The sequence below is a fragment of the Passer montanus genome, unplaced genomic scaffold (assembly GCF_014805655.1).
Source record: "Passer montanus isolate IOZ18808 unplaced genomic scaffold, ASM1480565v1 scaffold53, whole genome shotgun sequence".
Taxonomy (NCBI): domain Eukaryota; kingdom Metazoa; phylum Chordata; class Aves; order Passeriformes; family Passeridae; genus Passer; species Passer montanus.
In genome coordinates, this window is record NW_024370263.1 from 1,009,448 (window position 1) to 1,032,964 (window position 23,517).

At 38.7% G+C, this 23,517-nt stretch overlaps 1 protein-coding gene across 1 annotated transcript; it reads left to right on the forward strand.

Annotated features, from left to right (window-relative positions):
• The first annotated feature begins 42 nt into the window (after nt 1-42).
• CDC45 (cell division cycle 45) lies at nt 43-12,843 on the forward strand. Its single transcript, XM_039724525.1, has 19 exons — nt 43-217; nt 1,300-1,359; nt 1,650-1,742; nt 2,201-2,338; nt 2,917-3,060; nt 3,983-4,038; nt 4,628-4,676; nt 5,275-5,336; nt 5,721-5,771; nt 6,637-6,756; nt 7,092-7,223; nt 7,603-7,701; nt 7,949-8,110; nt 8,316-8,454; nt 8,806-8,889; nt 9,354-9,472; nt 9,898-9,974; nt 11,152-11,218; nt 11,876-12,843. The coding sequence occupies exons 1-18, from the start codon at nt 167-169 to the stop codon at nt 11,214-11,216; spliced, it is 1,701 nt and encodes a 566-aa protein (XP_039580459.1). The 5' UTR covers nt 43-166; the 3' UTR covers nt 11,217-11,218; nt 11,876-12,843.
• Nucleotides 12,844-23,517: the final 10,674 nt, after the last annotated feature.

The following is a 23,517-nucleotide window of genomic DNA, read 5'->3' on the forward strand; positions in this document are numbered from 1 at the left end:
CATCCCATTGGCGGAACCCCGAAAAGGATTGGGCAGCTCGCGCTGCGGAGGCGGGATGGGCGCGTTTCTATTGGCCAGCTCTGCGTGAGGCGCGGACCAATGAGGCGCGGCGCCGGTTTGGCGCCCAGTTTGAGCGGGCGCGGCCTGCGGCTCCGCCGTTCCCGCCATGTTCGTGTCCGACTGCCGCCGGGAGTTCTACGAGCTGATCGTCACCCAGGTGGGGCAGCGCGCCCTGACCGGCCCGGGGGGCTCTCCCGGCTCTGGGCTGCCGCAGGGTCGGTGCGGGGCGTCCCCGTCTGCCCGCGGCGGCTGAGGCGCTGCGCTGCTCGGGCCGGTGCCGGCCTCGCCCCGGGGCTGAGGGCTGGGGAGCGGCGGCCGCGCTGAGGGCGGCGGGTCCGGCCGTCACCCGGGCGGTAAAAATGCCTTTCCCGGGTGTTTTCCCCTTCCCCACCCCTGGGAACCGGGACAAAGCAGCGGCAGGGATTTCACTGACGGTTTGCCTCCTTCGGCAAAAGTGTTCTTGTGTGTTCTGGGTCTCTTGCTTAACCGTGACATCTCTGAACTATTTATTTTAATATCTTTCTAACTGCTTTGGTGTCATTTGCTCAAATACTAAATACTGTTTTCTGTAATCTTTAATGTTTTTCCTTAGTCTTGTAGCTCATCTGTTTGCTACTTGTATTTTTAACCCAGGGTTTGCTTAGCTCCGTTCACTGTGGTCAGGTGGTGAAGCTTTTGTTGGACAATCTTTTGGCATTTCTACCAACGAAATAATATTATGGACTGTGCAAATGAAAGCATTTATCTTAATTTCTCCAGCTGTGAGCAAAATCTCAAAACACCCTTCCCCTACGACCTAAAACAACACTCTAACAAAACAAACAAAAATCAAACCAGCCAACCTCTCCCTGCCCCCCTCCCCAAAACAACCTTGATTTAAGGGACAGAATTTCTTTCCTGAGTTGCCTTGCTCTTCTCTTCCTTTTGCTATAGAATTTTTTTTTAGTTGAAACTTTTGCAGATCTGTGCAGAAAACAAAGGCCATTCTAAACACAATGAAAATAATTGTAGGGCTTGACTAGGTGTGAAACTTTGGGTATGTGGAGTTGCTTGTTTTTAATATTGACAGGTATCCAGACTGGTTAATTTTGGTTGCAGTGTCCATTCAGAAGCAATCTTGTTTTATGCTTATGATGATCTCTGTCTGAATTTCTGGTGTCTCAATGTTCTATGCATTTAATGTACCAGCACACTCTATTTGCCATCGGTATTAATCCTATTATTTTGTTATTTTTACAGCGTGTTCTTCTTCTTGTTGCTTCAGATGTTGATGCATTATGTGCTTGTAAAATCCTCCAAGTAAGTCTTGGTTCGTTGTCACTGCAGCTGACAGAATGAGCTCTGTATGCCCTGGGATCCTGAGCATGGCTGGGAGCTGGGGACAGGGGGAGGCTTTCATCCCCTTTTGCAACATTTGCTTCCATGAGTTGTGGCACTAGAAGCTGCTGAGTGGTAGTCTCAGAGCTGGTGCAGATTTGTCATGTGGGGTGTGTTTATTGTAAGGGTTTGTGGAACAGTCACAGCCTGGTGTAGCATTGCAGAGAGGCTGTTTCCCCTCCCCTCTGCTCACAGCTGTTGCTTCCTTGCAGGCTTTGTTTCAGTGTGACCATGTGCAATACACACTCGTGCCAGTGGCTGGGTGGCAGGAGCTTGAAACTGCCTTTCTGGAGCATAAGGATCAGGTGAAAACATACTGGAAAGTTTTTGAGCTGTAGCTCATCTTTTGTAAAGATAAACTGCTTCCCTTCCCCAATTTAAAATGTCAACATTTAACTCATTATTATTAGTGGTTTCTTTAAGCTGTGGTTACATTTTAATATACCAGTAATAAACTTGTCAAGTTTTTAACATCACCTCCAACAAATGTGCTATAATGTTGGTAGAGTCAAATGAAGTTTGCACACAATTTGAGATACAAAGGTGCTGGTACTGAACGTCCAACATCCCTGAATTTAAGGCTTTGCCTTAAAAAAAATTTCTGCCTCAGAGACATCAAATATCAGAAAGTAAACACAAGTTTTGGCACTGATGAGTGCTCTGTAGGTTTTGTAAACATATTTTCACTTTTCCATGTTTCCTGGCAATTTAAGTAATAAACTTCCTCTTTTTTTCTGGTTTTTTTTTTTTTTTTTTTTTGCAGTTCAAATACTTTGTTCTTATTAATTGTGGTGCCAATGTAGACCTCCTGGAAATCTTGCAGCCTGAGGAAGACACTTTTTTTTTTGTGTGTGACAGTCACAGACCGATCAATGTAGTGAATGTTTACAATGACACACAGGTAAAAGTTTCCTTTCATAAAAACCTCCCCACAGTGTGCTGGAGAGCAGTGTAGTGCTTTTCTGTGTTTGCAAAACTGGTTAGAGCATTAGCTTGTAGGTCAGAAAGCAGCATTAATAAATAAGCATTTGCAGTAGTAGTTTACATGACAAGAAAAAAATCCTTTTTCCAGTAGTGAAATCTCTAATGTTAGCACTGTGGTAGTTGTCAGTAGTAAGCACCTGTTAATGTTGTTGCTATAAATCAAACTGCCATAAATCAGAGGATAAACATCCCTCCAGAGTGTGACATGTATTATTTCTCAGCATCTAGCAGCACCTAAATATCAAAGTATTAAGCACAAATTATTTTAATTTAACAAGCATTAAAATGACAATTTTTTCAATAATGCTCTAACAAAGGAATATGGATTTTTACTCATATTTTCTATAAATCAGTATATTTGTATTAAAAACCAATATTTTGTTATGCCAGGAATTAATACAGCCTAAATGAATTTTTAGTTTCTTTTCGAAGTAGGAGTGCATTTTGCTCACTAAATAAGTTACTGACTCTAAAATCCAGCTGTCTCCTTGCTAGATTAAGCTGTTAGTCAAGCAAGACGATGATCTCGATGTTCCTGCTTACGATGACATCTTCAGAGATGATGAGGAGGAGGAGGAGGACTCAGAGAATGAAGGTGAAGGCTCAGAACCCCTGGAGAAGCGCAGACGCTTTGAAGAGGTTGGTTTCACTGCTGACTTCTGCAAGGAAGAAAAAGAACACTGCTATTATATATATATTTACATCATAATCATATTTGAATTTAAAAATTGTGTTCCATTAGATCACAACTCCAAGTGCAAGATTTAAAAATAATTTACTACAACAGGTAGCTTCACATAAACAAAATATTTATCTGAACTACACAGAAATATTCTCCAAATTAAAAAAACTGTTTGAACTTACTTATGCATAATTCTTTTATAATCAGTGAACTGGAGAGATCTATCTCCTAATATGTGCTGTGGGCTTGGCAGTCTAGCAGTAAAACTTGTTTAGATATTCACTCCTTTTACAAAAAAAAATGTTTGAGCAGATACAAGCTCACAAATAGTTTAGCAGTGCATTTTGTCTGTGCTTGTAACAGTAAACTAACAAATTGTACAATTAATTGTACACATGAAATTTAATTGCACTGTCACTTGTAGCATATTTTCTGTTTGTATTAAAATAAGCAAAGGCATGAAACCAGCAACATTAAAGGATAACTAAATATAAAGACATCTTCAGATTTAATATATATTTCATGTCAGCTTTGTTGTCTTCCCATTAGCATTGTACTTTTTTTTCCTACTAATACAAAAAGGGCACTGTCTTATCCAGAGAAGCTATCCAATTAAAAAGAAAATTACAAATACACAAAAGCTTTTCTCAGATCTGTTAAATATTTCACAAAGATCTTATGTGTGCTCCTTGGCAATATTTTTTATATACTTTTCTCATTAGATGTTGTTAATGGCAATTATTTTTAAGGAAAATAAATATTTTAAATGAAAATTTAAATTACATTTTAAAAATGAAAGTTTAATAATTGAGGTATCTAGATGCTAATGTATTAGAATATTTTTTCTAGCTTTTTAACATCCTGGAAATTAATTTACAGGAGATAATAGAGAGGACAATGAAAAGGAGACAAAGGCGAGAATGGGAAGCACGCAGGTGTGTAAATGGGCTTTTCTGGTGTTGCTTCTTTTCTTTCATTCTTTGATTAAAATTGTGTTAAGAATACAAACACAAGATAGCAAGCTGTGATTTGTAAGATGCTTTAGTTATAATTTTGTTTAGAAAGTTGAGAGAGATATTTAATATATAAAAATATAATGTTTAAATGGAGGAAATTGTAAATAGTAATTTAAAATTTGGGTACCAATAGGTGCATTAGCTCACTTCAAACAGCTGTAATATTCTTATCTTGTCTGTCTTGGGGTGAAATTTGTCCTTCTGTTTTCTACTTTTACAATCCCACTGTAGTCAATAGGAATGAGCAGGAACAAATCAGATAAAATGGCATTTGAGGAACAGTGATGTAAATATTTTTCCTTTTTGCTTTATGAGTACATTTCAGTGTAGTTTCCACATTGCTACTAAAGTCTAATTGCCTTGTAGATAAACAATTTCTAGTCCAAGTTTAATATTTTTAATTGCTGAAATGGAATTTAAATATTAATCACCATTCTGGCTTATTTTTTTTAATTGGCTCCAATGACAGTTCCCCTCTTAGTCAAATCTGGTTTTTTCCCCATTTTAGACGAGAAATTCTTTTTGATTATGAGCAATATGAATACCATGGAACCTCAGTAAGTATAAACTCTGTTTGCCATAAAACTTCAAGGTGACTTTTAAAGGTAATTGGACATCATCCAACGTTATAATTATCTATTACAATTATATAATTATCTAATAATACTATGCAATATAATAATATTATTGCTTCTTGCATTTTTGTATCTTATTGTTGTATATACATATGATGCAGTTTATATATATAAGTATTTTAACTTAATTTAGTGCTTTATGGCTTTTTTAGATCTTTGCAAGGGTATCTATCTATTTACAAAAGACTTTTGCATGTAGGGAGGTTGTTTGTCTTTCAAAGTGTCAGGATATCCCAAACACAGCACTTAGAACTTCAGACTATTCTTTCTGTCATTTGGCCTCTCTGATTATTTATATTTAATTAAGTGTTTGCTTTCTATATAATGCAGGTTTACAGAGCTCTCTAGACTATTTTTCTTCCTGCTCAGTATCTTAGGAAGCAGCTGGCAGCCTGTCAGAGTGCAGGGTGATTTCTGGGGCTTCAGTAACATGTGCTGGGACTTGGCAGATTGAGCTGTTCTCTTTGTTTAGTGGACTGTGTCTTGTGTTCATTTGTCTTTTTGCTTCTCCCTCTCGTAGTCTGCAATGGTGATGTTTGATCTGGCATGGATAATGTCTAAGGACTTGAATGACATGCTGTGGTAGGTTTCCATCATCATTTTTAGTAGAGATTGGAAGCTTAAGCCTGCCACAAAGACGGGCATGGTTTCCCAAAATTATTTGGTTTCACTATGAGATTCCAGTTTCTTTTGGGAGTGGATGTTTGTCTTCAATGAGAGGATGCATCTGTGTAAATTAATTAAAAGCAACAACAGGTTTTGCATGGAAAAAGGGAGAATGGTACTTTGTGTATGTCTGCAAAAGAGGGAATAGTAGTAGATAACTTTGTTATTAACTTCTCTGGGCTGCTGGTAAACAATGTTTCTGATTTGTTCTGTTACATGCTTAGAGGGTTAGATATATTCAACTGGAATATTTGTTGGTTTAACCTTTTTTTCTATTTCTTTTTTTCCAAAAAAATTTAGGTGGGCTATTGTTGGCCTAACAGATCAATGGGTCCAAGATAAAATCACTCAGTAAGAAAGTTTTTTTTTTTTTTAAGTTTATCTTTTTTTTCTTATTCTTTCTCATTTATTTGTCTATCTTTTAAAATTTTATTTTTGGGAGTAGCTAGCAGCAATCAGTAGAGATTAGGAAACGTAAGAGTATTATTTTAACAGATATAAGTAATTAACAGTGATATTAAATATATTAATGCCTGAATGTGATCTGTTGCCTCCCAAAGATAGGAATGTATATATATTTTAAAAATTATTTTTTACAATTTAGCATTTTTAAGCTAACTTTTTTTCACAAAATTATAAATCAATCACTTCTGATCTGGGAGGAAACTGTTTAATGGTAGTTTACCTGAGCATGAGCTTGATACAGCTTTATTAATGAAGAAACTTTTGTATGTTCTGTATCCTCCAGGTTCCTTTACAGTTTGAGATAACAAGTTTCAGATATTTTTCCTCTTTTTTTATTTTCTACTAGATATGATCAGAATTCTAGTATTACATGTGTAGACTTAAATTCTGGTGTTAAATTTTTACTAATACATGGACATTTAAAAATAGATTAGTGTAATAAGTAACTGATTTATTTGGTCAGTCTATTGTTTGTTGGTTTGGCGTTTTTTGTGGTTTTTGTGGATTTTTTGTTGTGGTTTTGGTTTGGTTTTTTGGTGGTTTGTTTGTTTGTTTGGGCTTTGGGGTTTTTTGTTTTAATTGCCTGTGTAAAAAGATGAATATTGAAAAAAAATTATTTTGAGTTGGGAGGGTTTGAAAATGTACCTACACTTTTCATGCTGTAGACTTTAGGAAGCATTTTTATTTTTTTGTAACCAAGAACAAAAATTCCCAGGCAGAAGGTGAAGTGACATGCTTGCTTTTGTCCCAGAATGAAGTACGTGACTGACATCGGGATCCTGCAGCGCCACGTGTCCCGCCACAACCACCGCAACGAGGATGAGGAGAACTCGCTGTCCATTGACTGCATGAGAATTGCATTTGAGTATGAGTATCCTTAAAGAAGGTCTGGGGTGAACCCCTCTGGCGTTTTTATCTAGGGGAAAAAAAATCCCAGCACCATCTCTGCTGAGAATGGAAATAAATAAAGGGAACTCCAAATGTTTGGGTCCCTCTTTCAGCTGCTCGTGGGGCTCCAGTCCAGCTTAACCTTTCAGACCTGGTTACAAGTCACCATTGCTGCCCTTGGGTTACCTCACCTGAGCTGCTCTCTGCATGTTATGCAGCACAGGCATGCAATATGAAGGGCAGCTGAATCCTACTGGTGGAGTTTGTAGGGTCAGAGGATATTTGTGTTTGCCATTATTTGCCATAACTCCTGCTCAGCCTGCGCCTGGCACTGTACCAGCACTGGTCTCTCTATGAAAGTCTCTGTAACACCTGCTACACCTCTGCCAGCCTCAAGCTTTGGTCTGTGCAAGGGCAGAAGAGGCTCCAGGAGTTTTTGGCTGACATGGGGTGAGTTACAAAACTTTGGAGAATTTTTTTCAATGCCTCACAGGAAAATATTCAGAATATAGCTTGCAAGTACTCAAGCTGTCAGCTTTTAAATATGATTGTGGGGCTCTGAATGGGTGGCAGTGTCTCTGAGTTACACAACTTGTGTATTGGTTTACAGGGAACACTTGCTGTATGCTTTTATGGAATGGCAGCTCAGCAAAGTAAACTCTGCTTCTTTGTATTTGCTTTTCAATGACTGAAAAAAAAAAAGCATGCAAGTTTAGTCAGACTTAACTTTGTTAAATTATCTAGTCATTTTAAAGGTCCTATGAGAAAAAGGCAAAATACTTGTTTCTTCTGGCATACCTGTCAATGAATTTTTTCCTTCTGTTCTTAGTTTGCCCTTGAAGCAAGTGAAACAGAAGTTTAATTCCATGGACATGTCTTTGAAAGAAAATCTTCGGGAGATGATTGAAGAATCTGCAAACAAATTTGGGTAAATTGTTTAAATACAAATGTTGTATTGGAAAATACTTTTCAATTAAGTTCAAATATTTTTGTATGAAGATGATCTAACATGTTGTTTTTAAAAATATGATTCTTAGATTGACAAAGTAACACTAGATTTGTTGCAAATGTTAGTACAAGGTTTTTTTCATGTTCTTAAGATTAACGTACTGGGGAGACAGCTGGTCAATGTTGATAATGCTAATAAACTTTCCTGGGTTTATTTCATTTTGCAGAATGAAAGATTTGCGAGTTCAGACTTTCAGCATTCACTTTGGCTTTAAGAACAAGTTCTCAGCAAGTGACATAGTTTATGCAACAACTTCTCTCATGGAGAACACAGAGAAAGAGGGGCCTGAAACAACTAATTTCATTAAGGCTTTGGACAGTCTCTCCAGGTACTAAAAATATGTCTCTTCATTATTTTGCAGTTTTATTTAGGGCAGTGTATTGGGATCATGGATCTAAAATATAAATTGTTGCTTCATAAGCTATTGAAGAAAAAAATAAAAATATCCCTGCGAATAGTATTTTGATATATTTTTTATGTGAAAAACTTTATTGTACTAAGGAAGTGTTTATTTTTATTCTTTTTTGTTGCAGGGGTAACCTGGACAAGCTGCACCAAGGACTGGACCTAGCCAAAAAGCAGCTACGTGCCATTCAGCAGACAGTGGCCAGCTGTATTTGCACCAACCTTGTCATTTCCCAGGGGCCATTTCTTTACTGCTCCCTCATGGAGGTCAGAACTGTGTGTTTGGATCTCATTTGACTCTCCTTTTTGCCTGTATCATCCTTGAATAACAGTTTCCTTAAGTGCTTGGCCCAGCAAGAATTACTCTGTAAGAAAGAACCCATTGCTCTGTGCTGTGCTGGGTCAATATTGACATTGCTCTGAACCTCCCAAAGGAGAATCACCCCTCATAAAGGGGAGAGGGCTTTGCTGCAAAGCTGGGTGAGCTCAGCCTCCTGTATTGCAATGGTTCTTGTTAGTGTTCTTTGAGCCACACACAGCTTCTAGACTTGTTAGTACATAATAAAACTAACTAAGAATTATCTTGGGCTGTCATTGAAATAATTCTTCTATTCCTAGGGCACACCAGATGTGAAACTGTTTTCCAAACCAGTGTCTCTCTGTCTGCTTAGTAAATACTTACTGAAGTCATTTGTTTGCTCTGTAAGTAAATCAAAAGCATTTCACTCACAAACTTGGGGCTGCTGTAGTACTTACTGTTCTGTCAGATACTTGCAGTTGATTATTAAAAGCATTAGAGGAAACTATTAATAATGTTTTTCTGCTGATTGATTGGATGATTTTAGCATATTTGTGAATGCTGCTCTAGGGAAGATAGCTATTTGGAAATCTCATAGCATTGAGTTTCCATTACTAAGATAATAACAATCTAAACATTTCTGTAATTTTGTAAGTTTTGAAATTTCACTGAAATTTCCATTGGTCCTTAAAGTGTCTTTTACTGCAAGGAACAAGTGAATTAAGATATCCTGTAAAGAAACCACCTTCTGTTGAACTGCAGAATATCTGTATCCCTAGGTGGCACTTTGTAATGCCATGTCAGGAGGAGAGCTGATATTAAATTGCTTTCTGAGCCTTGTGTAACAAAGAGGTTTTCTGACTTCCAGACAAAAAACAAGCGCTGCAAGCTGCTGCCCCTGGTCATGGCTGCACCCATGGATGTTGAACAGGGAACTGTCATCATGGTGGGGATTCCTCCAGAGACAGAAAGCTCAGACAAAAAGAAGTAAGCAAATGGTTTGCAAGTTCTAAACCTGTCTCTGAAGTAAATGTATCTTTCCTGTACCCGTTTAACACTGTTTATGTTGACTGGAATGATTATCCTTCTCAAAAACACACCTTCTGCATACTGTGTGCATGGGGTACTTTGAGAGAGGATACAGATCTTCAAGACCTTCCCTGTAAGGTTTTTTCTTTTCCTTCCCTCTTAAAAGAGGGAAATAGTTTACTGCATGGCCCATGACTTCATTTCTAAAAGCCTCCAATGTAAAAATTTTTGCAATGAATAAGTGAGGTGTGTGTTGAATACACAGCACCTGTAAAAACATCTGGAAGCCGTTTCCCCCTCTCAGCCATGAAAAAATTCCTTGCTTTTACCTCAGTAAACATCCTCTCCCGTGCCACTCACTCGTGTTTCTGCTCCTGCCTCAGCTTTTTTGGAAGAGCCTTCGAGAAGGCAGCGGAGAGCACGAGCTCGCGGGCGCTGCACAACCACTTCCAGATGTCCAGTGAGTAACGGGCCCTGCAGGGGGCGGTGCTGGCCCGGCCCTTGCTGAGGCTCTGCGGGCAATCCAGACCCGTGGGTGAAGAAAAACAGTGTAAAAGAAGAGGGATCAATAAGGATGGGATGGATAAAGACATCTATGTGAAAGACAGAGAATACGTGTTGGCTAACGTAGTGTGGTAGATGCTGAAATGTCAGGCAAAACCCACATTTGAATAGACTTGAGATATTGGAATAAAACACAAAATGTGCTCACTGCCATATGTCTACAGTCATGAAATATTGCCTAGGCAAAAGCAAAAATTAAAAATGACAGGGAAAAGACCTGGTGCCAAATTCCAAGATTCAAAAGACAGATATTGGCAAGTATTCCTGAGTAGCAAAAGTGTTGACCTCACCACATTCTGCTGATGTTCCTTGGAATGAAAATTAACCCAACTACACCATAGCTGATGTTGGAAAGACTCAGTATTGTAGAGGGTATAGCAGACCCCAATTTTAAGTTATTTTGCATGATATGAGTCAGGGAAATAATTCAAAACTGCATAAGGGCAAGCTGACTTTGTGGTGAGCCATACTCACTGCAATATAGGTCACATAGAACAGTCTTTTTTCCCCCAACACCTCACATCTAAAAAAGTAAATACAAAGCATTTTTTTGTATTTTCACTGGGAATTCCAAGTGCTGCCTCCTGCTGCACAAACCACAGAGCAGCCAGCCTGGCTCTGAGAGCTGTGCTCTGTCTGCACTGACAGTGTGCACATGTGCACTTCATTTCCAGTCCATGATGTTGGCTGGGAAGGCTTTAAATTTAGCAGCCTGCTTTGATGGGACATTTAAGCAGTGAAATCAGCCTTGCACTTGCTTAAAAAAGAGACAGGCTTTTTTAACAATATCTATCTATGCATGTTGAACATAGAAAGAAAAATTCTTAGATGTAATAAGTGCCTGCTCTGTTGTGGAGTGAGCACCTACAAATTAGTTAGCTAATATTTAAGCACAAAAAAACCAACATCCTTTGCATTTTGTCCAAATAGTTGCTCCTTCTTAAAGGTAAAAATATAAATTGGTATACTCAGGCTTATTGTTCTTCAAGAGAGGATACCTGGTATATCTTCTGGTGATATCTGGTATATCTTTCAGTTATTTCCACCCTGTAATAAAATATTTTATATTTTAGTAATTGAATTGAAAACAGAAGATCGGAGCAAATTTCTGGATGCACTCATTTCTCTCTTGTCTTAAAGGTAAGACACAATAAGCATTACTTTAAAAATTATTATAAATCAAGTAACCTGCCACTATCTGTAGAATATTTTTTTAAAATGTGGCAACTTTTAGTGAAAATATAAATTGAAGCTAGGAGTTTCTTACAGAGACAACTGTTTTCCTTTGGAGGAGGAGTCGGACAATGTAAAAGCAAAATTTTTTCATCCTTAAGAGATTTATTTAAGTTTCATCATCCATGAGCTTCTCTGTCATTGTTCCTAACTTTTTGTGGTTTTTTGACTTACGGTGGGAAAGGAGCATCAGTTTGTGTAGTGAGAGAAATGGCAATATTAGCTAATTGTAGCTGATCCTCTGTTACTGACATTTAATTCTGATGGCTTGTTGAGCTCAGGATGGAATTTGGCTACAGCAGTGCCACTGGCTTTGATGTTAATGTAGAATTTGCATTTTTCTTTCCCAGTGTTAGGGTTGTGCCTAGGTTGGTGTGTAGTTTCTACCTGGAAGAGAGATGGGGATAGAAGAATTTATTTGTAGTTGTCAAGTAGCTGCACACGAGTTCAAAGCTGCTTCTTAGACAGCAGAGGCATGCGTGGCTCACAGGATTTCTACATCCAGTTGTGTCTTTCTTTACACTTCAACTACTGATTGTTTTGTCTTCTGCTCTTGTTATGCAGTAGTGCCTTTTGGCTCCTTGTGCTGGAAGCTGAGGATGAGACCCTCTGAAATGGTTTTGGATGTTCCAAAGTTCATGGTGCTGCAGTTGTGGTGTATCTTAGCTGCTGGTACAGGCCTGGACTGGTGTTTTTATGCCTTTTGGGAGGTCAAAAGGACTTTGATCTCAGCACAGAGATATTGAACACTTCTTTTTCTAAACATCCCACCCTGGTAATGGCAAAAGCTGTCACCTGGTACTTGTACATTGGATTTCTATTTATCAAGCCTGCTTTTATTAGTAGATGTACTCTTGTGATGTTCAGTTGTTGACTGATAACAAAAAATAGGTTTTGAAGTTCCATATTTATATTACTGTTCAATTGTACTTTTAAAATTGTCTTGAATGCTTTTTATTTTTTAAACAAACTATTTGAAACTCTCCTTGAAGTTCTAGAATGCTGAAAATGTTTTTTAGTATTACTAGATTGAAGTCTTGTAGTTTAATTGAAAGACTTGTTTAGTGAGAGGAGTTTTTAGATTTCAGGGTTTTTAAAATCCAAATACTGAGTAACTGCCAAATACCAAATGAAAAATCAAACAAATACCAGTGTCAATAAAGCCTTTTTAATCATAGATTGGGATACTATATTGACTTGACCCTGGGAATAATTTTCCTGGAAGGAGGCTGAAGAGCTATGATAATTCTGTGTAGAGTGTAGCACTGTAAATATTGACAGAGTGGCTTATCCTGTTCCATGGCAGATTTCTTTTTACTTTGGTCATATGAAATGGCTCCTTGGCCTTCCCCTGCTGAGCTGTGCTGGCTGTGTATATGTGTACATGTGGAATGCTCTTCTGCTTGGATTCACTGTGACTTCAATGTTTTCATGTGTTGTAACAAATACGTAGAGGTTATGTATCATTACATCATTCTTTGTACATATTTTAATACAGATTAATTTAATATTAAATGTGATTTAAATGTAGCCAACAGAAGCCTGATTAAACTATCTATTTTTATTCAAAAAAGACGTTGGTTTGGGTTTTTAAGAACTTTTTTATATGTTGTCACCTTATCTGAAAAAAATCCATGTGCCAAGCTGGCATGGTCAAAAAATTGTGCTTCCTAAGATAAAGCAATGCTGCCTTTTAGTTTTGCATGCTTACTAGGTAGTATTGGCAATAAATTCTATTGCCTGTTGCCAGCAGATTTTGGGTTTTACACAGCATACAGAAATTCTATCACTTTTCTGAACTACCTTGCTGGGCTTTAGGTCTCTGGAAATGGAAACACAGAAGTTTCTGCTGTCTTTTGAACAAATAGTGCCAGGCCAATTAATATGTAAATGGTACAAGTCTCTGTGACAGTGAAGTGCACTTCTAAATATTTTCACTTTATCTTTCAGCTGCAAACTGCTGAGTGAATTAAATGAAATCAGATAAATGTAGGAAATTAATTAATTTATCACAAAATAATCACTGCCATTTCCACAGTATTTAATGACTAACTAGTTCAACCATATCATATATTTAAGACTTCTTTTACTAGGTCACTGTCATGTTTTGGAAAATGGACAGATTTTCAGGCACAAGCACCCTTTAGCTTCATTTGTCATGATGAAACTGGGAGGATGAGAAGTGGGAGCTAGTTTTTATGCTGGAATGTGTTGGTAATTGCTTTCCTGCCAGGTTCTTCAACCAAATGTGTGTAACATGAAACATAAACTTTCCTTGTCCCTCCTTTATTGTTTTTCTTTGTTGGTTGGTTGGTTGGTTTTTGCTGGTTTTACAGTTTCAGTTTTTCCCAAGGTCTGCTGGAAGTGCCCAGAATGCTTTTGCAAATTTTAGAATTGATCAGCTGTTGAACTGATTCCCAGGTCATCCAAATGTGGCTATAAATGAGTCAGGAGTGTGGAATGCTGTGTAAAAAGAAAGTTATTAAATCTGCATGGACACCTGAAGAAGTGTCTGCCAATAGATAAAAATGTTGCATGTCAGCATTTTGCAATGTGGGCAGTAGAATCCAAGACTCCTCATGTCATTTATTTTAGGCTACAGAATTTGTTGATTAATACGTTAATACTGCCTGGAGAATAATTGTATGAGGAGATTGTGCAGCAGTTTCATTCAGCAGCAGTAACTTGGTGGTTTGAGTGGCCCATTGAAATTTGTGTAGGTTGGGTAAAATGGTCACTTGACATCTCTGCCTGAAGAGATAATTATGCTTTTGATTGATTATCCTTAATAGAAATTGTGGCTCTAATGATATCTTAAATAGAGCACTGAGAAATCAACTTAGCCTCTGAAATATACAGTCATATTGCACCTAGCCATGTCTGAATGCAAATAGAAACATTCCCTGAGGATTGTATTGAAGCTGCAGTAACTCTTCCAGTGTTTGCTTGCTGTAATAGCAGCCTCCTAATCAGTTCTTTAAATATTTCTGCTGCTGCTAATCTGAGAACAATAGCAGTATGAAACAAATCCTTTAAAATGTTTTCATTTTTCTTTAACAAAATAAAATGTTGAAAATCCTTAAATCCCAAAGTACTGAAGCAGCTGAACAAGCTGATTTATGCCATTCCTGCTCAGCGATTCATGGCTGGGGTTCTTATGGGGTGATAAATTTAAACATAATTGAAATTGCACAGTAAGGAGCTGATTTGATTGGAATTGAAGTGAATCAACGAAAGAATGATGAAAGAATTGTGGTGACTTAATAGACTTGTACTTACCAGTGTCAGGGTTGCATAGTGGGTAAGAATTAATTATTTCCTCCTTTCCTAATTCTCTTTAGGGGAAAAAAAATGAGTGTTACAGCTTCCTTGTGTGAAAAACCTGCACAGCCTGTGCCAGTTTGACTGTGGCAGTAACAGCCACAGGGGGAGGCCCGTGGGCTTTGGTCAGTTCTTGGCCTCTCTAATGTCAGAAGCAGGTGGGAAGGGTGGAACAAAGCAGTTGCATTTGGTGTTTCCTTCCAGATGCAAACAAGTGCTGGCCCAGTCCTTGTGCTCAAGGCCATCCTGGGCCAGGTGTGGTTTCTGTGTGTTTGGTCACTGTCACTGTTTATCTGGGAGTCTGCATTCACTTCCTCCCAGATCCTCCCAAAATTCTAGCCTGTGCAGTATTTTGTGGTGAGTAGATTTGCAGCACAGCTAGATTTTGTGTGAAAAGCTACAACCCTATGGAACAGTGTAATAGTGCTGGTTGCTCTTATTAATAGAGGCTAAAATCCCTACAATGATTTCTAAGCAAATTATTTTGCAAATATTCATTATTTTTATTTGCTCTTGCAAAGCCTTTTATAATAAAGGACAGAAAATAATCCTGGGTTGAATATTGGGAGATATTAGGAGGTTTTGCCTTGATCTACAGCAGTATGTATGTTTGTCATCAGACTTTTATGCTTTGGTACTTAGATGAAAATACAGTTGGTCCTACATCAATAGGAGCTCTGGTTCATGACCCTTATCAAATTTAGCTATAATCTCTGCTCTTTTTTCACACTCTGCCCTGTGACTACTCTCTTAGAGCCTGCTGCTCTGCTTCTATGGCAGAAGCAATAAATCAGAGGTATTTCAGAATCTGATGGTTTTAGCTGCTCTATCAGCAATTTGGGTTTATATTGGTACACAGAAATCATCACTTGTAAACCTGACAGGATCTGAGACAGCCATTGCAGTCTTAGAATGCTGAATGGTTTGCAGGAGAGCTGTTTGATTGTTTAGTTAAATCCCATGTACTCTAGAGAACCCGGGTAGGAAAAGTACCTTAGAACTGTCACATTTTATGGTCTTTAATGCTTTGGTTTCACTTTTTCCACTCCTGTTTTCAGGACAACATTTCCAGCGCTCATCTGTCCAGAAATACAAGAGAAATAAAACTTTACATCACTCCAATCATTAGTCTGGGGTACCCCAGTTGTAAAGTCCAGAAGAGGAAGTTCTAAAATCAGTCTCTTTTGTACAGGAGCTCTTTGAAGGTGGTTTTGTTGTGTTGAATTGGCCTCTCAGGGTGTGCTGACTTGTAAAGAGGGGAGCAGTACAGAGCAGTACTTATTGAAAGGGAAAAGTAGTAATCAAAAGTGAGGAGGGATCAAAACATAAAACACCAGGACTGTTCTCACAGCAATAAACAGCATCATTTGTTGATTTTATGTGTACATCTGTCAATCAATGGGTTTGATTCCCTTATAGAGGAAACATTATTGAAAACATTCCTCTGAAATTTCCTTTGTGAGTAAGTCTGGTTTGAGGGAAAGAAAGCAGTGAAATGTTTGTTTCTTTAAATGGAAAAATTGAAATCCTTCTTGGCACTAGTATACCATTGTTGGCTTCAAGGTGGTACTAAAAGTTCCCTTGGAGCAAATTCAAGAGCTGAAAAATATGCTGCCCAGGGTGGAGCTCAAAAATGCCACCTTTATGTACAAGCATTTGGGTTATAAACACACACTTAGCAGGAAATATTGCAGAACTTTCACTAGGGAAAGAAAATTGTGGGAGCTTTTTCAGGCTGGATGCCATTCTTTTAAAGCATTTGAGTTTTGATTTTTGTCATTCAGAAGGTGGCAGAATTAGAGAAGAAACACAAAGGTCAAACATGTTGAAAATAGGCAAGAGATCCCTAACTTCATGGTACCTAAACTCATGCTATCCCTGGGTCTGACAGAGCAGGGAGTGTGGGTTTCCCAGCCACCTCTGCTGTGTGATAGAATAATTTTGGCTTCCTCTGCCCCCTCAAGGCAGTTGTGGCTGCTGGGTTTTTACCCTGGCATGTGTTACCTGGACTTGCTGTCTGCTCCCGTGGTGTGCATCTGGCACTACACTGAGATCTCAACAACCAGAGATAAAGACTTGTCTGGTAATTTGATATCACAACAAGCATTCAGCAGAGTTGCTGATGCATGCTATTCTCAATGAGCTGAAGGCTCACAAGTCATTCTTAAATCAGAATTAGAATCAATCCTGTAAGAATTTATGGGCAGCCCTAATCCTATCTCATGAACTAAACTAAGGTAAATGTATCCACAAGCTGTATCACAACACAGTTCCTTCCAGTGCTGGATCTGGGTTGATTTTAGTAAGTGAACAGAGGATTTTTTTAATCCTTGGTTCAACAATTTCCGTCTCTGAAGTCTTTGCCACTTGCTTAAGAACTGTAGGTTACTTCTGTGGGTATTCCTTCATGTTTATGACTATGTTGCCTGTCCCATGACATTCTTTTCAAAACCAGTTTTAATTTATGTGATTCCTTTCTGGCCCTTGCAAAAGAGATAATACTCCCTTACAGCAAAAGGGTGCTGTCTTTTATAGCACTTAGAGTCACCTCTTATTGCTGCAGCTTGTCTGTTTCAGTCCCTTTGCTGTTGGTGTCTCTTCCACTGTTTAGCTCAGTGGAATTTACTTTCATTTAATCATTCATTTGCAGCATGTCAGTGGAAAATCAGAGGTGCCTGCCGTTGAATTGGAAACAATTCACAGGGACAGTCAGCTCTTAGTATGTTTTTATTTGCTGAAAGGAGTCACCAAGGGGCTCTCAAAATAAATATGCCATTAATAATGATCTACTGTCTGATTTGAAAGTCTAACTGGATCAGTAGCCTAGAAGGAAGGGACATGTAAAATGGTGTTTTCTTTAAAAACTGCTGTGGTCAGTGAAGTAATTCAGGACTCAAATAGCAAGAATACAGCATGCCTGGATCAAGCATGTCTGAGATTACCTTCTTGGGGCCTGGCTAAGTTCCTCATCTGAGACCATGCACTGACCAAAATGTCCCCATCCCTATGTACAGGATGACATTCATCTTTAAAAAACACTGATGACATTCATCTTTTAAAAAACTAACATTTTTTTTTTCCTGAGGCTGCTGTTCTTCCTTCAGGGAAGTCTATTTTAACTGGAAAGGGCTTTGCTGCATCATATGGAAGCTGTTGAAATTAATAAATAAAAATTTTAAACAAGGTCCTCTCCAAACAGTTCTGGACTTTTCCCATGGTAACGGTTAAGTTCAAGAAGCTCAAAGGACTCTTTGGCTGCATCACTTGTGAGGGGGCAGACTGGCTTGGGAGCTTTTCTTCACAGGATCTCAAATTTGAAAAGCTGTTGCCCTACAATGGAAACAAGATCTCAACAGCTGCAGAACTAGTGCTGTAATATAATTCTGCAACCTGATCCTTCAGCTGAGAACTGTGGTGTTTCATGGTACCATTTGGTACGTGTCACACTGCTCAAATAATTGCTTTCTAAACAGAGCCAAGGCTTGTTTAGTGTTTAATTTACACTGTCCATGCTTGCCTCAATTACACAGTCGTTGCTTACTAGGTTAAATCAATATCCAGTTTTCTGATATATCCAGATTTCTAGAAATCCTATTTTGTCTATAATTGAGAGTTCAGGTCTATCTAGTACCAGACCAGATTACCAACCAACACTGTGGTATTTTCCTTGGGAAGTTTAAGATGTTGTCTGTCATCTCAAGCTTTACTTTCTCACTTGCCAAAATCTTCATGGCTGAAAACATTTTCTACTTAAAAAATATAAAACCTGGTGTGCTCTTCATTATTTATAGCTCTTGTCAGTAACGTGCATTACCCTCCAGGGCTAACCCTCTGCAAGTGTGTGCTATCAGAACAGCACCATTTCTGGACTGTGTAAAAGTTATGCATTACCCTCCAGGGCTAATGGCTCTGCAAGTGTGTGCTATCAGAACAGCACCATTTCTGGACTGTGTAAAAGTTACATTTTGAAAAATTAAGTACAACCCTTTAAAGACCTGTATGCACATACTGTAAAGCACTCGTGGAGTTTCTCAGACATTTCTGTTCTAGGGAGGGAAACACTGTTCCCCTAAAACATTCTAAGGAAAAGCCAAACCACCCTGCAGTTTTTCCTCTCTGCCTGTTTTCTCCCCTTGTGAGATTTTTCTGCCTCTGTGTAATCTGCCTCTAACATTAAGCAAAACTGCCTCCCATTCTTCCTACCAAAGGACTGAATCTCCCTGCAGTGTTTAGGTTTCTTTATCCTGTTATTGGGCTGCAGTTTGTTCACACCCACAAAAACAGCATACATGGGTGTTGGATTTGGTTACCTGCTTTGCAAATCCAGCGTGTGCTGTTTCATGAACATGAAGAAGGGGAAGAGTATTGTTGTTTCAGCTGGTTCCACTTGCTGTGTAGCCATGTGAGTAGATTAGCTGATATCAGTGTTAAGGACAGAGTAGTTAAAACAATAACTTAATGAACATATCCTTTTTATGAGACTTTTTCCTTGCAAAAGCTACTGAATTCTGACTCATTTTTCTGACTCATACTGAATTGCTGGCTCCTATTGTAGAATATCCTCTCAGAAAAGTGCCTGAGCAAAGCATGCTGTGTCAAAGGGACAGAGCTTTCCAACTGCTGCATACAAAACTGAGAAGGGGACCTGAAAAGGACTGAAAATGACAGGGTGAAGTACAAAAATAGAAAATAAAGAACTAAGAGGAAAAGAGAGGCTGAGTAACAATAGAGGCTAAGCAGTAAATCCGGTTTGCCTTTCTAGCTCAGGAAGGTGTCTTGGAATCTGTGTTTCAGGGCACCCACTGGGTGGTCACCAGAGCTCTTTGAGTGTGTGAAATGAAATGGAAAACAATAGCTCAGCAGCAATTGCTTTTTTCCCTCTGATGAGGTGTTCCTTGAAGTGCCAGCACGACTCCTGCTTGATTTAGCAGTGAATACAGGCAGGCATTTCCTGAAACGACAGCACTACACGGCACTATTAGCAATGCTAAGTGAAAGGTTCTGCTGGGAATAACAGGGAAAGGGAATAGGATACAGGAGTGTGTCCCACTAAACTGTCTGTGCAACAAAAGGGAGAATGAAATGTAGCACAGCTGCACAGGGGTCATCTACCCAGTCTGAAAACCCTCATCTCATTCTACAAATAGGTGATAGGAGCCAACAAGGTCTGTGTGAAAGAGATACACCTTTTTGGAATGGTTAGTAGTTAAAGCCAGCTTTGTTGTCTTACTAGCTTGTCTTCTTTTTATTTTAACTCATATTATCTAATAAACTCTCAACTATCTCAATTGTCATGGGGAATTTTTGCCAAATGTAGATATTGTTTGTGTTCTGAGCCAATATCCCATTCTGACAAGTCTCTGTGAATGTACATATCTTCTTACTCATCTGTTCCATTATCTCCAAATAAGCAATAAATTATTCCTTTCAGAAAGGGTATCTTCTCTGGGCTGTTCAAAGATACAAATACAGTGTATGGCTCCAAGAGTACTGCACTGACTTGGCAGAAACTATTCAAGAATCACTGCTGCCCCTTCTCCTCCCTGATTACAGCCCTTAGGAAAGAAATGTGATGACTCCTCATTTTTTTGTTATTCAGCACATATTTGTGATCTTTTCTTTCATTACACTTTGTATTTACTCTTTGCCTTACCTTCTTCCTTCATCAGGATGGATGTTAGACAGCACCTCATGCAAATGGACAGCGAGACCCAAAAGGACATTACTGTGACAAATTAATTAGTTATTAGCTAAGCAGTATTTAGTCTCATCTCAGGCCTTTATATTTAGTCACTTGTGCTGGTTTTTGTCCAGTGTCCAATCACTCATTTTAGTTCTCGCATTTGTTTTTACAACAAAAAAATCTTGTACATTGCTGAGATCAGTTTCAAACCCTCCCACTGTCTGGGGCATTCACCTCCTTACCTACACACATGTGATGTGTACTATTTTCTAGTCTGTTAATAAATCCTTTCCTATCGTACTTTCAACTTGGGTACAATCGAAACAAAGTTAATTATAGTTCTACATTTACATTTTAAGTTAACTGAGCTCTTTAGTTTTTGTTTCTGCCCTGCATCTGTTCATTTCCATTTCCAGGCTCCCATTCCTGTTAACTGTTTATCAGTGTGCAGTTTTCACTGCAGCTTTCACAGTCACTTCAGACACTCAGTTTGGTGCCAACAGCACAGTGAGCTCTTACCCCACTTTGCTCATTATAAAGCACTAATATTATGTCTTTCCTTTTTCTTCCTCTGAGTTAAGACCCTTCTGTTTGACTCAGACTTCCTTGCAAGGTCACAAAGTGAAGTTTCACAGCAGTTTAAGAGCTCCTGCATCCTGCCTGCCCATGTTATGAGGCCAGGACAGACCTAAGACCTTTTGGTTTGGGAAAATAATTGCAGTTTGCCCTTTCCTTCACAATCTGAATTCCTGTGTACCAACAGGTGTTAAAACTGAAATTCTCAATTTCTTATTGTGACATGAGTCAGATTTCAGTAACTCTATTAAGGGAAAAAAACTTGGTCTTAAAATTTATCTTCCCCCTCCCAGCCTGTCTTTGAAGTGGGCTTGTTTTCTACACACCAGTGGAGTTCAGTACTTGCACTGCAATCTGCCAGAGGCCATTTCTGCAAGGCTGTGAATATATTCTGCAGACAGAAAGAAAAAAAACAAACAACTCCAACCTTGTGAGAGAGGCAGGGGAAAAAGGGATTTTTCTTCCCAGCACCAATGATCAGCCTTTAGGACAGATGTCAGTAATGGCTTCAGGGTGTGAAATGAACCCATACAGCATCCAGGTATGAAGTCAGGATTGCTGTAATGAACTCAAAGTGCAGGTTCTAAAGAATGTAATCAGCTCTGCAGGAATCTGGGCAGGATGCCATGGATAATAGCTTTTCTTTTAGGAGGGACTCTATAATGATGGTATGAATGTCTTAAATAGTTGTGGTCATTAATAACCCCAGGTAGACAAGAAGTCTCTTTTAATATTACCCAAACAGCAGCATTTTACCCCTAGAGTCTCAGTACAATATTGGCTTTGGGAATATCCACTATCTATAGCTGCAGAATAACTGCTTTAAGGATGTCTTTGTTTAGTTTCTTCCTAATGGAATTCCCACCCAATGGAACTCTCTTTCTCCAAACTGCTGCCCAATCCACATTGTTACAGTACACAAAGATTATATTTATGAGGAAACTAGTTCCATATATCTGAAAAGGGACATTACCTTGTCATACCTTTCTGAAAAACTGAAACTCTTCTTCCATGACACAAGCTGTAGGAGTAAAATTTTATAAAATTGACAGGTATTTGGGTGCATAGATATTCTCAACTGGTCAGACAAGAAAATCAAGAGAAAATGGGACAGCCTAAAAATAATTTAAGGGTTCAAGAGCATAATGGAATTCAAGTAGATGTTAAATTTTTAAAACTTGCCTTGCATGTCAACAATTTGAAATGTCAACAGTATAACAAAAATAAAGTAGATGTAAACAGTGAAATGTATTATGTTGCTTAGATCTTGGCAGTCACTTCCAATGAAATAATAGCAGGAAATTATAGAGGAAAAAAATGGTGAAATCATTCTGTAGTCATTGGGTATTCATGTGAGTCTTCTGTGTCGAGATAACACTTGGGTTTATTTGTATTACAGAATGAAAGATTGCTGTTATAATTGGAAACCGTTAAAGGTTTTGTAGCTCAGGCTAAAGGTTATCCAGGCTGCTGCAGCAGATATCCTAATTCTAACAAAAGATATACAATAAGGACAGAACATTATAACTGAAAGAGTAATCTAAAAATACACATAGTGCAAGAATTCTGCCGTGCTAGGCACTTGTTAGAGCTGATAAGAATTGGTGATTGTTGGTTTTTGTCCCAATTCTTCAAATATGTGAAGGTATATTGAAACTGAATCCTTCCATTTTGAGATTTCACATATATTCTTGTCAAGCAGTGCCTATTTTTCTTTCCTGGGTGATCTTTTGTGCCCAAGCCTAAATTCTCTTGAGGTTTAACCTTCTTTGGAAGTGTTCTGATAACAAACACAGTTAATGCTAATGAGCTATGTATGAGTGTAATAGAGGGGAATCAGTTCAGCTCAGAATGTGTTTGAGAGTGGGAACAGAGCCCAGAGGTACCCACATTTGATTAGTTAATATTCAGAGTACCTGGCATGGGATCAGGAGGAATGCCAGTCAGAGCTCTGGCAGCCAACCTGCTTCATTGAATCTTTAGGAACATACACAGCTGAACCCAACATGCATTTAACACAGCAAACTGGTTTTGCTACCAGATTAAAATTGTTGTTGTGGGATCTGGTTTCATGCATCTCCTAGCTTTTAGTGCATTTGTTCAACCCATAAAAATCTTCTGCTTATCTTAAAAAACCCCAAAATGTTCCACAGCTGGCACAGCTGGTGCTAAAGACCTAAAATGTGCACATGTGTAACTTACCTCCTGCAGGACACAGCTTTTAGTGCATTTGTTCAACGCATAAAAATCTTCTGTTTATCTTAAAAAAACCCCAAAATGTTCCACAGCTGGCACAGCTGGTGCTAAAGACCTAAAATGTGCACATGTGTAACTTACCTCCTGCAGGACATAGCCAGCAATGAGATGCAGAGGATGATACAACTGGCACAGAGTTCACAGCTTGCTTGCTGGATCAGAGTCATTTTGAGAGGGTTATCTGTTGTTTGCCTGGAAAAATCAGCTATTTTAAACATTTACTTTTGTTCTCTACTGTAAATAAACATGAGCAGGCTTAATCTCATCTGTTTTGTTTGTGTACACCAGAGCACCTCCCTGGGCCATGCAAACTCTGTCTGCCTGGTGCAGCCTGGAGGATCCACCAGAAGGGAACATCCCTGGGTTTGGG